This window comes from Paramormyrops kingsleyae, chromosome 11 (genome assembly GCF_048594095.1).
Source record: "Paramormyrops kingsleyae isolate MSU_618 chromosome 11, PKINGS_0.4, whole genome shotgun sequence".
In the NCBI taxonomy this organism is placed as follows: Eukaryota; Metazoa; Chordata; class Actinopteri; order Osteoglossiformes; family Mormyridae; genus Paramormyrops; species Paramormyrops kingsleyae.
In genome coordinates this window covers 22629121-22645121 of record NC_132807.1, presented here as the reverse complement: position 1 = coordinate 22645121, position 16001 = coordinate 22629121, and the positions used below count along the sequence as shown (strand labels likewise).

Genomic DNA, 16001 nt, shown 5'->3' with positions numbered 1-16001 from the left:
GCGTGCGAGGAGTAATAAAGCACTAGTGGTTTGACTGCCCCCCCTGCATTAGCTAGAAAGGTGTGTAGACTCTGGGGTCAGTCTGTCCCCATGTTCGAGTCGCGGCAGAGCAAGCAGCTGTTACCTTTTGGGTGAAACACGCTGGAGGCTTCAGGGAAGGCCATGGGAGTTACGACTATTGAGGGACAGGAACAATGGTGGAACAGAGAGGACAAACAAGCAGTAGTCATTCCCAGAATAACAGCACAGACTCAGTCTGGCCACAGGCAGCACGGATTTCACAGAAATCCGGACGGACGGAGGCACAGCATGCGAGAGGGATGATTTGTATGCTGCGAGCCTGTGATCTCCTGCCGATGGAGGGCATAGTTCAGCTCCGGCAAAAAAAAAAAAAGAAATCTCTAAATTATTTTCTCATTAGAACGTTATGTATCATAATAAGAATGTAATGAAAATATTGTAATAAAAATGAAAGATTTTCACATAAGATTATGTTAGTTATTACTAACACTCATTTTCTTCTGACACGGCTTTTCTTTCACAACTTTTATATTATAAAGGTTATATATGTATATAGATAGATGTGTAACCTTTTTAAGATAAAAATGTATATTACATATACAATACGCAATACATTATAAAATGTATAATGTATATACCACATACAATACAATACAGTATAAAATCATAAATTTTATAATATGTATGTTATCTTTAATATATATTATATACATATACACTCTATATTGTGGAATATTCCAGTCAGGCTGGGCCAGGCTAGGTGTACTGTGTTTCTATGTGGCGTTTCTCAAAGTGGGTTGTGTCAGGTTCTGCCCAGACGGGACCGACCCAGGCGGGTCCCTGGATGTCTGACAGGCAGGTGAATTAACGGTTTCTACTGCCTGGGCAACTCTGCGGGAGAACCGTGTTCTCCAGAGGACTGGAAATCCAGTCTGCTTTATATATAGTAACATTATTATTACAAAACTTTATATATCATTATCAATTTCCCAGTGCTTCGCGTGTCATTATGCGGGGACTTCGGAGCGGTCTACAGACATGCGTGTGTGGCGGATGGACCTCTGCTATTTTTAGATCACTGGGTTTTAGCCAGATCAGTTCCTGAGCTGAGGCTGCCTGACTCTGACGTCTCGTATTTGCATTTTCAGTTGTTTAGATGCTGTAAAGTGAGTGTTTATTTTATTTTTCTAATGATGCATGCCTTTCAGGACAGTCTAAGTTCATCTTCTTAAGCTATAAGCTTCCCTCGGTGCTGTTCCCAGAGTCGTGTCGACCCGAATCACCGAATGCCAGTCCTCTAATCCTTCCTTGCCAGTCAATTCTTTTTGGATCTGGGCACTCAGGTGCTTCAGGTGGCTGGAATGAGCAGACAAATAATAATAAAAAAAGCAATATTAATCATTCTACAGCATAACATAACGGTCCACTTTCCCTGTCAAGGAGACCTAATTCGCAAAGTAGTAGAATCCATGTCTGAAATCCCGTTACCTCCTGTCTGGGCCAAAAAGCGCTGCTCACAAGAATGACGCAGAAAATCTGTAAACAATTCTGCGTCACAAAAGACATTGTACAGTGGGCTTGTTCGAAATTGTTACTGCTCTGGAGGTGACAGTAATCTTTAATTTAAACAGAACAATGGCTTCAGAAGCCTCTGTCCCCCTCCTCCCCCCTAGACCTTCTCTTCCATGAGGTTGTTCTTCTCTCTGTGTAGCTCTACCATAAGACAATGGAGATATTTGATCTACTTTGTCGTGAAGGCCAACATGTCAAAACAAAAGTGGAGTCAGTCTGTGAAATCAAATAGAAATCTTGTTTGATATGATTTTCCAGGGGTCCCTGTTTGAAACCATTTCCTCTATATCTGTCAGCATGTCGTCTAACGATGGTATAGACACTTTGATTAATCCCGGTCTTTGAGAGTTAATTTTGATTCAAGGTGCTGGAACCAGCTGAAGCTCAGCAAAGTGAAGTGAGGGGGGGGGGGAAAAATGTGTGGCGCATATCTTAACCAATGACAGTGTTAAAGTGGGGAATCATGTGACAAAAAAAGGGCGGGGCGTGATGTTGCTGTTTCAAATCACTCAAAGGGGATGCGGCCATAGCTTTGAGCAAGATGCTGAAGTTGAATTGCTTTAGTAAAACACTGAGTAGTATAAAAGAGTGAACTGTAGAATTTAAAGACATATAAGTTGCTTCGAATAAAACTGAGAGTTAAGTTGGAAAATAGCATAGCATAATACCTACCCAGCAATAACACTGCAATACAGGAAATACCAAGGTAAATTCTCCTCTTACGTGTGGACACACATTTTATCCTGCTTTTTTTCCCCATCTACACTAAACCACAAAACAATAGTTTCCAGTGGGTTCAATTATTGATGTTAAATATCAACCTGGATTTCGTCTGGTGCCTGCTAATTAGATAGTAATTACAGGAGACCCTTGCGAGGTTGTCGACTGCGATTAGAAACATCTCGACTTCTGCTCCATCTGACCTTTTCTTTAAAACTTCACTACTTCAGATTAGTGTCAGCCACAAGGGCTAAATGCTTAACAAACAGGGAAGTTCTTGGTGAAAGATAGCAACGCTTCACCATCTACCCAGAGGCAAACAACACACTCATTGTGAACACGTGAGTCAGCTACAGCCTGGTGTTAAATACTTAGCACTATAATTGAGAAAAACACTGAATAAACAAGCGTTATCAGGAGCCTGCATTATAAATGTGTTCTGTCCAGGCCTTTCAGACAAGCGTACATTGATTTTTGGGCCAGCGTGTGCCTCATCGAGTTAGGACTCTATGGTTGTGTTCAGAGGGTTACTGGTTCAAACCCCAGGGTCAGCAGAGTGATTTCACCATTGGGTCCTCAGCCAAGGCCCTTAGCCCCCCAACCGCTTGAGAAACTGTCTGACCATGCTTTCCCAAAAAAAAAAAGCATGTTGCTTTGGATAGAAATGCAAAATGAATTAAAGATATAAAATGGTTTTCATGTGACAGAAACACCTCGCCTTGGACAGGATGTGATGTACGTGCTGTTGTGGGGTTTTGGCTGCCAAGTCCTCAGTGACCCCGATGGTCCAGGCAGATGGGCTGCCGTACAGTGGGATGGGGATTTGGGGTCCAAGGCACCCCCTCAATGAGCATCATATCATCCTTCCCCAGGCGAGGGGCGCTCTTGAGCCCCTCGCCCCGCAGCACACCTGGTCTACATTACCCTCCCCATTCCACGGGCCCGTGCCCCCTAACAGGCCAGCCTGGGAATCGGAGCGGGCCTTTCATCTTGCCATCATTAGAGCAGCCTGCCCAGGGTCAGGCCCCCGTCTGACAGGCATTCCAGCTGCAACAGACAACAACTGATTTTGGTTAAAGTCAAAAATAGAGAGAGAGAGAGAGAGAGAGAGAGAGAATGAGGGAGGGAGGAAACCAAGGAAAGATGGAGCCAGAGTGATATTAATAAGAGCAAGCCAAGGAACAATTATTGTATTAAGAAGCCCTCCACGAGTAAGGCCTTTTCCCCAAGCCATGTGAAAACTGGAGTGGGGCCTCAAAGGATCACGCCCCCCCCCCCCTTCTCAGCTGGCTTCCTCCATACTTACCACCCCCCACCAACACATACCCGAAGCTCATTTTGATCCTTCACACACTTGAAACATGGAGACAGTGACAGAAATGCAGAATGAGTACAGATAGGTAACTTACCACTCTAAGGCTCTCCAGCCCTGATTGGGAAATGCAGAGCAATGGGTGCAGGACACATTTGAGCTATTATCTGGAGGTCCACTGTGAGCTGGCGTAAAGGTTCTCACCACTCACCTCTTAATCACTTAGCCACCTTCTTGGACCATCAATCCACCATTACCGTTGCTTAAATGCACATCTGACACTGTCATCATGCCACTGCATTCATACCTTTGGGTCGTCAGCCACCGTATCTGCTGCTCTTCGTGTCGCTTTGGACTGAAGCATCTGCCATATACATAAACATGACACCTAAAGGCCACAGAGTAACTTTGAAGCGCACTGCTTGTTTACTAAATTTGTGATTGGTAAGGGGACAATGGAGAAAAAAGAGGGATGAAGGGAAAGAGTATAAAAAAAAAAAAGATGGAAAACGGACGACTACATTCCCAACACATATTCTCTTCATTATGCAGGGGAGGGAAAGCCGATCACTCAATTATTGGCTGCCGTCAGCGGTTAAGATTCCTGCCTGTCAGGCCCGATTTTTGCTTGGTTTTGGTCAGAGTCCTTTTGATGGACTTCATTTCCGATTAACTAGAACCAGAAGGTGCTGGGAATACTGCGACACCTGATCCTGTGTCTGGGGGGGGGGGGTGAACATGCCGCTGAGGGCCAGAGCCTGCCAAATATTACTCCCCACCGTCCCCGAGGCACACTGGGTGGGAGAAAGGTGGCTTTGTGGGGCCACCCTACGGTTCCAGGGCAGGTGATAGACCCGTCAAATGCAGCAGCGACTGACACTGGAAACGGAGACACGGGTCGGCGAGCCAATCGCGAATTAGCTTATGTTTCATAATGGAGGACCTGTTCCATACCAGGCCATTCATACAGTCCTCATATTTGCTTCAAATTAATTCCCAGTGCCATGGTTCTTGTTACGTGTTTCTTGAAATAAGATTTTTGATGTTCCAGTGGAGGATAGGCCAGGAGGTCTGGCCCCATCTCAGCCATTGTTTCGGTCAGCTGGTGTTACTCTAGGATCCTGGAGCTTCGTCATGTCTGAGTTTCCTCTCAGCATCTCAAAGCAACCATCCTGGTTTCCCACAATGCAATATGATGATGGACTGCCTACCCAGTGAAGGAGAACCATGTCAATGAGATGCCATGGCACCCTGGTTGCCCCTGGCATGTAATATGTTGCCCCTCATTGATGCTTAAGGTTGGGGTAGTAACAGGTTGAGCTACTTCTCCCCACTGGTAACATTATTTATCTCCATAAACAACTTGAGCTGCTTTTCAAATGAGGCTTCAACTGGCATTAAATTCAAGGCGGGGGAGGGGGGGGGGATCTCATCTCTTCTGTTTCGATTCTCATTCTGCTCACTCTCTCTGAATCCCCCTCGCCCATCATTTTCCCTGCCAGATAAGACCGAATTAGTCGGACCGGTCCTTGTAGCTTGGCTATAATTTAGTGTTGACCCCAATGGAGAGGAGAGTGTCAACAGTGGATGGAGGAGCTGGAAGTGCGTACATGAAATGAGGAGGACATTTTCCCCTATATAAGAACCTTGTCAAAAAATGTGCCCAATTTTACTCTCCGGGCATTAGTTAAGTCCAGTGGATCAAGTGCAAAGGACGTGAAGAGGCCTCACTGAGGGCTCAGCGTTCTCAGATGGATTCACCACAATTCACTAGCATATTTCATCCAAGACAATAAAACGAAAATAAATAGTGACCATTTCCCAGATGTCCAGCTGTTTTTTGTAATATAAGCGCTGTATTTGTCTTCTTCACTGGGTGATAGTTAGTAACTAAGTAAAGATGTGAAGGCGACTTCTTGACTTAACTGGACTTGATTTCCCAGCTTTCTTATCAGTAAGAATGGGAACTCGAAAGCTGTGAAAAGCGTGACCTGCTTAAATGCGAACTGGAATGCTGTCTGGATGGTACCTGGCAGGGCTGAAGGTCTCTCTGGATTCTCTAACATTGCGTCTTTGGTATTGTAGTGTCTGGCCTTGCTGCACCGGGCAGCTGCACCAACGGCAAACCCGAACAAACAAAACACAACAACGTGTTTTCTCAGAAGCTTACCGAAGACAGTTAAGCCATGTTTATCGGTCCGTAGGTCCCCGGGGTCTGACATGATGCCAGAAGTGGGATGCAGAACCAATTTGGTGGGCTTCTGGGACTAAACACTGGACGCAACTGCCCTGCCGGAACGTTCCGGCTCAAATGGGGCCTGCCGGTGCCAGACGACGTCGCCTTTAGCAGGACAGCAAATGAAAGAGGACGGCGAGCGTGTGACCTTTAGGGCGAGCCGGAGACCGGCCTGGGGAGGCCTGAAGCTGAGACTCTGATGGGCCCCTCAATGAGCGTGGCCTATCTGATTGAGGGGGAATAGGGGTGGGGGTATAATTAGATACAGCCCCCCCATATTTAAAAGGTGGTCCTTCCGCCTTCAGGCCAGGGGAGCTGAATAGGGCCCCCCCTTCACTGAAGGCTAGTGTCACTCTCAGGCTCTAACCCCAATTTCACACTCTTTGACTGGGGCTGGCACAAAGTGCCGGCCGAGGGTGGGTGCCATCTGGTAGGGGGCGGGGAGGAAGCAGGCCGGGCTTCTCACGTTGATCCGATTAGGCCGTGCTTAATTCATTCGAGACGGGCTGGCCGGCGTGTTAATTGGCTCAGCATGGACGGCAAATGTGTCTCCCTGCTCCCACCAGGGCGGCCCCCGGGGAGGCTTTGCCAACGCCAAAGCGTGGCCCCCGACTGGGGCCACCCCCACACACGACGGGCTGTTTGCAAACAGCACCTCCCGCCACACGGGCACACGGCGCCACCGCCGGCTCCGGCTCCGCAGGCGGACAATATTGGAAACAGGAACAGTGATGTAAACCATCTGAAGGCGACTGATCTAAAGCTGCTGGAAATGTGTCTGGAGGTGCGGCCGCATGCTCCCGCCCCTCCCCCAACACGTTTTCACACTCATTTTCCAGGAGACGGATAAGGTGTAACACTTCAGTACATTTTGTGGGGATGCGGAACAGAGAGGTTAGTAGATGGGATAAAGACGGATATGCTGATCCGTTTGGGTACAGCAGAGGCTTTGTACTCTAATCCATCCAGCCAGTCATCCATTTTCCAGCTGCTTTTCCTGCACAGGGTTGAGGCGGGTTCCTGGAGTCAGTCCCAGCCAGCACAGAGCAAAGGGCACAGATCAGGGTTACACTCTGGAGAGGACACCAGTTCATCGCAGGGTGCTCTCGTATTCTCCGATGCCAGTCGGACACATTTTGTGCACTCGGACAAATCTTGGAGAAAAATAAATAAAGAAAGCTCATTCATCAATGCAGTGTCATTTCAGACCGCCAGATTTATCATAATTGCAGAAAGTTGAGTTACACATACATTTATTTTTTTTACCAGACACTTTTATCCAAAGTGATATATAATTGAGAAAGAAGGGTCAGGCAGTCCTTGGGGCAACTGGGGTTAAGGGGCTTACTCAGCTCCAACGGTGACATCACCATGCCAACCACAAGGTCTGAAGCTTGGTTATGGGCACAGCATCCTGCCCCACTGAGCTGCACGCAACCGCAATGAAGAAAAATGAATAAATAAAATATGCATCTAGTGACTAAGATTGGGAGTAAGAGGAGGATGGAGCTTCTTGTCTTCACTCGTCTTTAATGCAATCAAACAGGAGTCTGACCGGCTGCATATGAAGAGCCAGCAGAAGGTTAGGAGCCAGTTCCTAGCAGCAAAATTCTTTATTAATGGTAACATCAAAAGAAGAACAGTAGGCTGCGCTGTTCCCGCTTTCAGGAATCATGCTGCGGGGGTTGGGGGGGGGGGGGGGGTGCTTTGCCAACTTAACCCCTCCCCACTTTGTTATTTCTGTCAGGTTTTTCAAAAGAGCTTCTTTTTCTTTTTTTTTGGGGGGGGGGGGGGTTGTCATCACGTGTTAGAATGATATCGCCTCAAATGATCGCTAAGCATGTAGGAAGGAGCTGACCAAGTCATAGTCAAAATAACTCGAGGGGTAAACAACCTAACAACCTAATGAGAATCATTACAAACAAGAACTGCAACCAAAGCCCAAACAGAGAAGTACTGGGTAGGATGTGAACAATCGCGTGAAAAACCATTCCATAACTTTTGAAGGGAATCCAGCTATGAATGTCTGGAAACCACCTAACAGGTCAAAGACAATGCAGAGGAAAACAAAAATCTCATTGTGCCACAAATATTTGTTCCGTCTGATGTTCTCAAAGTTAAATTACTGAAAAAGGCATGATTTTGGACCTCAAATCTATGGAAAGTGAAGTAAAAACAACTTCAGCTGTTGTTTCATGGCCCTTTGTAGGGGCCACAGTCTCAGAGGGTGTGCAGCTGCGGGGTGGGGGGGGGGCACACATCGTATCTCATGATGCTAGATTATCACCCATACCTCCACCTACTAGGCACCACATACACACACAAACACGCAAAGGCGGCCAGAACACAAACTCAGCCTTCCAATGAGAATTAAGAAAACACTTCAAATACAAGTAATTAAGCATTTTCTTCATAAGTCAACAGGAATTGAAGGACAGTATTTGTGTACCCGACGAATATTTCTCGCTGTTTTAATCGGTCAGAAACAGCCACTTCTCATTAACTGTTATCGCTCATTCATTACTTAATCCACTTTAATTAGCCCAGTAATTGAAGCATACTAAGAACTGGCAAAATATGACTGCTTAGAAAGGGTTAGTAAGTGATTGTATAAATTGATACAGCTTATTTTATTTTTTTAGTGTACAAAAGAGTGGCAAAAAAGATATTGATAGAGAATCACTTTATATTTGTGGTGCTAGAAAATTGCGTATAAATTTATTCCACAATCAAAATATTGAAAGCCTATGAAATGCTACAAAAAAATTGGTCAGAGGACAGCTTTAAGGCCCTCAGCAGAAACTCTGTGAAATTAGGCAGTTGCAGTGCATCACCAGAGCCTCCTTAATGAGTTATCACCATTTGTCTCATCTGTGTATCTTAAGAACAGGTTACTGAGAGATGAGGCTGTGAGGTTACAATAAACAGCATCTCCACTTGAGACATGGATGATAACACTCAATATCCCAACCTACTTCCAAACAAATTTAACGTGAAACAGATAACAAACCCCGAATTCCTACCGCACCTGATTAGATACAGTAAATTTAGATTTGGGTGTCATATGTAATGACTGTGGAATCAAGCATCTTTGCACAGAAACACTTTTCCAAGAAAAATGAAACGACCACTGATCTGGTTTGCTCATACTTTTTTAATGTATCACAATGAGCAAGAAACATACTTGATGAAATATTTTCAAAGGATTATATTCAATTACCATCTACAATCAACTTAACTAGGACAACAAGGTTTTGTGACAAAAGGTTTCTCTTTAAAAGTCTGAAGTTCCATGTGGTTTTTGTATGTTAGTCTCCATGTCATTTGGTACAGTTTGGAAATCTTCATCATATAATTACAGTAACAAAAAAAAGCTAACAAGACTACAGTATAGAAAAGACATCAAGAACAACATTTTTGGTTTAACTTGCTCTTTTTTTTGTACATTGCAAGGCTGTATTTTCTACCCTCAGGTGGGCTGACTATAGCCAGAGAGCCATCCATGAGGCACTCCACAGAGGAGTGAAATTCAAGAAACCAAACAGAAAAATTAAACCGAAGAAAATGCCTTAAAAAATATTGTGGCACCAGGAGAAATAAGAGGATCTGGGGATCCATGTAACAGTTTACCTCTGAAATTAGAGAAAATGGTTTGGTTGTTTTTTTTTCTAGTTTGGTTGTTAATTTTGGTTGTGTTGCTTTGTTTGTTTTTGTTTTTTTTTTTTTTTTTTTTTTTTGAAACCGCTTCATTTGGAATGACAGCCTATGAAAACCCCTCCCCCTTATTCCAGGACGTGTCTCTACGCCGCAAAGAGACTGGTCGACTCCATGAGAAGAGAGTCAGCTGCTATGTGATTGGACGGTGCTGCCTGTCAATCAGTGGGACAGGCAAAAGAAGGAACAGGGGAGGGAGAACAGGCTGCAGTGTTACAGACTGGGGAAGTAGCAGTGAATGTTCCGTCACCCATCCAGTTTGGTTTGGAGCGTGGACGCAGCATGGGAGTGGGACGGGGGAGAGGAGGGCCGGCTCCAGCTACTAGAGTCCAGCTTTTTCAGATCTCTCTCCATTTCCATAGTCCACACCCCCATGATGGAGTTCGCCTTCCGCCCAGCAGTGAGCTTGACAAAAGGGCAGCCATAACCTGCTGAAGGCTTCTCCGCTGTACCCAACACCACGAGATAGCCTTCCCGTTTGGCAGAAAGTCCAAATTCCTTTTATTTTCTTATAAACAAAAAAGATGTCTTTTTTTAATATATATCTGTATATACGTTTATTTTCACAGTGGGCAGAAAGATGACCTCTACTGCAATACCTTGTTTTTCTTCCTTTGTAAAGATGTCCGTCAGACTCAAGTATGTCAATAAGCGCTGATGCTTCCCCCATTTCCAATGCCTTTCTGTAGTTCTGTCACAATTAGATGCGAAGGGAAACGGCTTTAGGCTTCTGTTTTGCTAACAACTGCATAAGCTTTTGGCCACATTCATACACTTAATTAGAACAGAAAATACTCAGTGCTTTGTAGTCACTATCTTCCATAGTATGACAACCTACTGTATGCCTTTAATATCTTAGCAAACACTATCCTGCTGTTTTTTTAATCCAGCTCTGCAGTTCAGTACTTCTGGTGCTTGAAATAGTATGAAATAAAATAATTATAATAAAATAGAATAAAAAACAAATGCTGGCTCTTAAACGCGCACACACACAGACACAGACACACACACACAGACACACACACACACACACATGTCCATGCTGACCAAGTATAATCTGAAAATCTTGAACTGGCTATTCTTCTGAAGAGCCCAAACAAAATACACTTTAAAAATATGAATGGAACAGTGTTGAAAAAACAAATACAGGAACAATATTACACCATAAAGTGGCCAGGTCATAACATAAAGGTAAAAAAAAAAAAAAAATAGAAGCTAGTGTTAAATGTTAATTTATATGGGAAAATAATATACAGAAACCGAAATAACATACAAAGCTATATGAAAATAATGTCATTATTTGACATTACCTGGAAACCAAAATAAAGCAATAGCATTCAGAGTAAACTGTACAGCATCAGAATTAATAAAAAAATAAGTGTATCAACAATATCGTAAAGAAACTGATTTAAGTGGAAATCTCTACAGATCAGACCAGTGTGATATCCATGGTTGCAGGAAGTAACACCGAATTGCATCGCTCAGCTTGACGTAACACTTTCAAACACACCTTCCAACGGGCTGCAACATTTTACCTTAGCAAAAAGCTATACATGGGGGGGTCAAAAAAAGCAGTCTCGGCGAATTAAACACACCTTCGCTTTGGTGTTAGAGATTTGTTTTCATTTATATTTTTATTTAGTGGTGTGGGGGGGGGCGTTATAAACGATGAGAGTACTGTAACTGTAAACGGGAGGAGCAAGCAACCTCTTTGGATACAAAGGCATAGGAAATAGCTCTATTTATTCTTAGAGGAAAATCTTCCAATTTCCCCTATTTTTTGATGTCAGGAATGACGACACTCCTGGACGACAGCGTGTGCGGGCGCGTGTTTCCCCCGCGATACGCGGATCGCGCCCGTTCACCTCTTTGCGTGACAGGAGACTGCAGCTCCAGATCCAACTGCCCTATAGCCTCTCGCTGCTTTCTCAGCGTGGAGGAAACGAAGTCGCGGTGACACCGAACAACTCATGAAAACAGACAAAGTCAGAACAAAATGGGTGTTACAAACACGTTTTGGTGACCACTATTACGATTTCAAGTGAGCAACGACCTTTCCCGTCCGGGTGGGGGGGAACCCCCCCCAACCAGAACTATCATGAAGGAAGTCCAAGAGTCCATTTGTTTTGCAACCCACAATTTCAAACTGAGACAACAGCTTACAGTCAACGTGAAGAAAACAGAATAAAAATGTAATTAAAATCAATAAAATAATCAGTCCTTGCTCTGAAAAAGGGGAAAATAACTTTCAATGTGGTATTTGGAATGCACTGTTCTGTACAAATAATATAGATCATTGGCTTTTGACATTGGTCTGTTCAAAACAAAATTAAAAAATAAGTCAGCCAAACTGTCCTTTGGAACATATATTCACAGTCTTCAAAGTTCCGTTTTTGCACAAAGAAAAAAAATAGCAGAGGCAGGAAAAAATGGTTTATTGTTTCTGTTAAAGCTTAGCCAAAAAGCAAAATGAGCATGCATCTAGGTATTTTTTTCAAAAACTACATTAGCAGCAAAACTTATGTCCTCAAAGACCAGACCTTATACATTTCCTTAAAAAAATTGACTTTTGTGTGTGACAGAAAAGTTAAACAAAGAGCTTTTTTAACCTTTATCTTACAAACTACAATGGCTCCGTCATGGTGCTACTCCACAATGCAAGGACGCAAGTCCTTTTTGGTTTTTGGTATTCTTGTTATTTTACATATAAAGTCACCTGTCTGCTTGTAAGGAAGCAAAAACGGCAACTTTGATGTGTACTCCTTTATTTTAAAACTGTTTTCTTATCCTTAAAAACAGCAACAAATTCTCAAGTATAAAGAAGCCTCTTTTCTCGTCTTTATGCACCAACGGTGAGTGTTTCGTCTTTGGATTTCCTTTTTCGTTTTAAAGCGTGAGAATTATTATTATTATTCTTTTTTCATTTTCATCTACGACGAAAAAAGAAAGGAAAAAAAAAACAAATAAAATAAAACTTAGAAAAGAGACTGCAGCCACACTACATGTAAAACAAAGGGTCCACATTGTAGTAGTGAAGGAGCAATAACTTTCTCCATATCTACAAATGCATTGAGGGGGATTGTTAAGGACGGAAGCGTGGAACACAAAGGGGCAGAGAGAGAGGAACCAGACCGTCTTAAGTGCACAAAGGTAACACAAATGTGATTACATATTTCTTCAATGTTTCAAAAAACATTTTTTTTCCATTTGTCACTTTCGTGTCAACCAAATATGAAAGAAAAAAAAACAACAAGAAATAAATAAGGGGGAAAGAAACATCGGAAATAAACCTGCCAGCGGCAGTCGGGAGAACACAAGTCAAGAAGCGGAGGAAAGGACAGAAAATATATATAGATGAGTTGCTGCTCCTTAATCTAATCTATCGGAATGACCAAGACAACATCAAATGAAGCGCCTTTAAGTTGGACAATACAAAAGCTAAATGTACACAAAGATTATTGTTTTTAAATCTACCATACTGTTTAAATTCATTTCCAATGCAACAATCTACTTAACACCAAAATTTTTCATATCTATCATAAATACAGAAAGTTTTTTTTCTTTTTAAAAAAATCCCCCCTCCCCAGCGAGTTTGCAATGCTCTCTGTGACTGGGCATAGTCGAGAGTATTCATTACCCCCTTTAAAAGGACTTTAAATTTTTTAAATCAGCAGATCAACTACCCTTTTTGAATCCCCAGAAAGCTATGCCTTAATATTATCTTCTCTCTTTTTAATACTTTCTGCCTGTTAAATCAACAGTGAAAAAAACCTTTTTTTCTTCTGCTAGAAATGAACAAAGTATAAAACAAATTTCTGTAACAGAAAAGGGGTTGTGACCTGTTGACCTGAGAATAAAATAGACATTACATTATTTTCATTATTTTAGCAAGCCATTGGTATTTGAACGCTTAGATAGCAAGAAAAACTGTAAATGTAAGACTATTCTCCCATACAGTACATACTGGCTTTTTGTTTATGTGCTATTAAGTAGGGACGATTCATACAAATAAGTTTGCATTTTTCAACAATGACCGGGGGGAGCATCAGAACAACATTTGAGGCAGTCCATTGCTGTAAAGCATCCAAAACTTAGCTGCAGAGAATGATGTCACACTATATATACTGGAGCTGAAATAAACTAAAACCAGCATGTTGATATGGGAAAACAATCAACTAACATTTAATTTTTGGTTACAAGCTTTGGAATTGCAGTTAGTCTTTACACATCTTTTTTTCTGAAATTGGTTTGTATATCTTTAAACATTTTTTAACATCGCTTCTTTTTTTTGTCTTTTGTGGTTTTTTTAAATATTGTCCGTCGTCGAAAGCTCTTTTACAATCGGATGGAGTCCACTCCTACGCTAGTGAGATTAGTACTACAACTACTACTGTCTTTGTGACAACTGGGGTGCTGCGACTCTTCAGCCGGGAGGCCCAGTCTGTCCGCGGACTTCTGACTATTGTCAGAGTCAGACTCGTCGGTAAAGACGTCTGTTGGTATCGAGGTCTGAACCCCTGAGGTGCTCAATGAACTTGAGGTAACCGTTGAAGGTGAGGACACTGGAGCAAAAGACGTGGTAGCTATAGTGGAAGTGGCGTTGGGCTTCCCAGCTAAAGCTCTGGAGAAAGGGACCTGGGGCCAGGTTTTGCCAGCGGCTGTAGTACGCGGAGAGGCGGCAGTGAAGGAGGAAGAGGAGGAGCACGAGGATGAAGAGACGGAGGAGGACGGCGTGGCAGCTGATGATGTCGGCGGGGGCGGGGGCGGGGGGCTGCTGTTGGGATGAGTGGCAGACTGCGAGGTAGATGCGGTGTCAGGATCGGGGAAGCAGGCTGAAGAGTGAGGTAATAGATTAGTTGCGTGCTCTTTGGCATTTCGGGCTGATCGCTTGATTGTTCTGTGTTTGTGCAAGGCCGAATCCAGGTGTTGACTGAGCGCTCGGTCCCCATCCAGCGTGCTGTCACACGCCAGGCAGTCGTAGAGGCTGCCCTCCCCTGCACTCCCACCGCTGGGGACCCGAAGCAACATCTCTTGCAGGTTTGCCACAGACTGACCAAAAAAGCAGATGGATTTTAAGTGGCTGATGGCTGCCTCTTCCTTGCTAAAGACTGCTTGACACTTGCGGCATGCCAGCGAGTACTGCACCTTAGGGACGATGTACTGGTCAACGGGGGGGTCTGCACTTTTGCGATCCATCTCGTGCTGCTCGGAGGAGGGGTTTTTATGGGATGAAGAAGAGGATGACGATGATGATGAGGCCTCACAGGAAGGAGCGCCTTTCTGTTCTTCAGATTTTGTCGAATCTTTGGCAGAGTCTTTGCGATCTGGGGTTCCAAAGGGCTGGGTTTGAGCTGGGGTTTGGCTTGCTTTGGGTTGCTGGAGCTGCTGCTGCTGCTTCTGCTGCTGCTGCTGAAACTGCCGCTGCTGCTGATGGAGTGCCTCCTGGAGGCTCTGCTGATATTGCTGGTAGTGCTGGAGCAGGGATCCTTGGGACAGCCCCATTAGAGCTTGGGACAAAGCCGGGTTGTACGGCAACAGGCTCTCCATGCCATACATGGGCTGCAAGTAGCCACCCTGGAGAGCCCCGGGTATCTGCGGGGCATAGTAAGGTGAGAAGCCAGGCATGAAGTAGGGAAGGAACTGACTGGTTAGCAGAGCTGTGGGGTCTGAAGCTAGGGCAGCCTGCAAGGCCTGAAGCTGTGCTGGATCCACTACATACTCCATGCCAGGCGTTGGCATGGAGGTGGCAGGAACAGAAGGATCTGGCTTGTCCTTTTTAGCACTGGCAGCAGATGTGGAGGGTGCCGGTGTACTCCCTGTCAGCGAGGGATTGGGATGCTTCTCCAACTTCTCCTTAGCCTTCTCCTTCTCTCTGGACCTCTCAGCCTCACGTTCTTTGGGGGGTTCGGGCCGGGAGCTGAGCTGCGTGGTTATGGCGGTGGAGGTGGATATGGAGGTTGGCGTGGAATGGGAAGTGGATGTACTGGCCTGGGTGGGGCTGGGCGAAGCCAGGGAGGAAGGGGCCTTGTTGGATAATCCAGAAGTGGGGAGACTTGGGGAGGGAGCACTGGCACCGGGCATGTTCAGGAGGTTCGTAGGTTTTGGAGGCGTTAAAGCTAGAAGACAGAGAAAACAACAATAACGTGTTAAGCAATCACTATAAAATCAGTAAACCTTCAAGTAAATGACAGAGAGCAGCGGACTAAAACTCCGGTCCTAAAAAGCTACTGTCTACGAGGTTTTCTATCCTACCAGGAACAGGTGTGGCTCTTCAGAATTAAGGTGGAATGGAAAACCTACTGGATAGTAGCTTTCCAGCTGTTGATATCAAAGTTGTCCCACATGAAATGTCACAGTATGTTTGCGAATGCGCAGGGCTATGATATAGATGATGTATGACTGTCAATCCAAGGGAATTACTCTAAC

General features: G+C 44.3%; 1 protein-coding gene across 3 annotated transcripts in view; it reads right to left on the bottom strand.

Moving 5' to 3' along the window:
- Positions 1-8995: 8995 nt before the first annotated feature.
- The window catches only part of zfhx3b (zinc finger homeobox 3b), a 125766-nt gene continuing 118760 nt past the window's right edge, over positions 8996-16001 (bottom strand). For all 3 annotated transcript variants that reach the window (XM_023790703.2, XM_023790705.2, XM_023790704.2), the window contains exon 10: positions 8996-15691. In XM_023790703.2, the coding sequence (XP_023646471.2) occupies positions 13911-15691 (1781 nt within the window). In that variant the 3' untranslated portion in view covers positions 8996-13910. The remainder of the gene's footprint in view (positions 15692-16001) is intronic.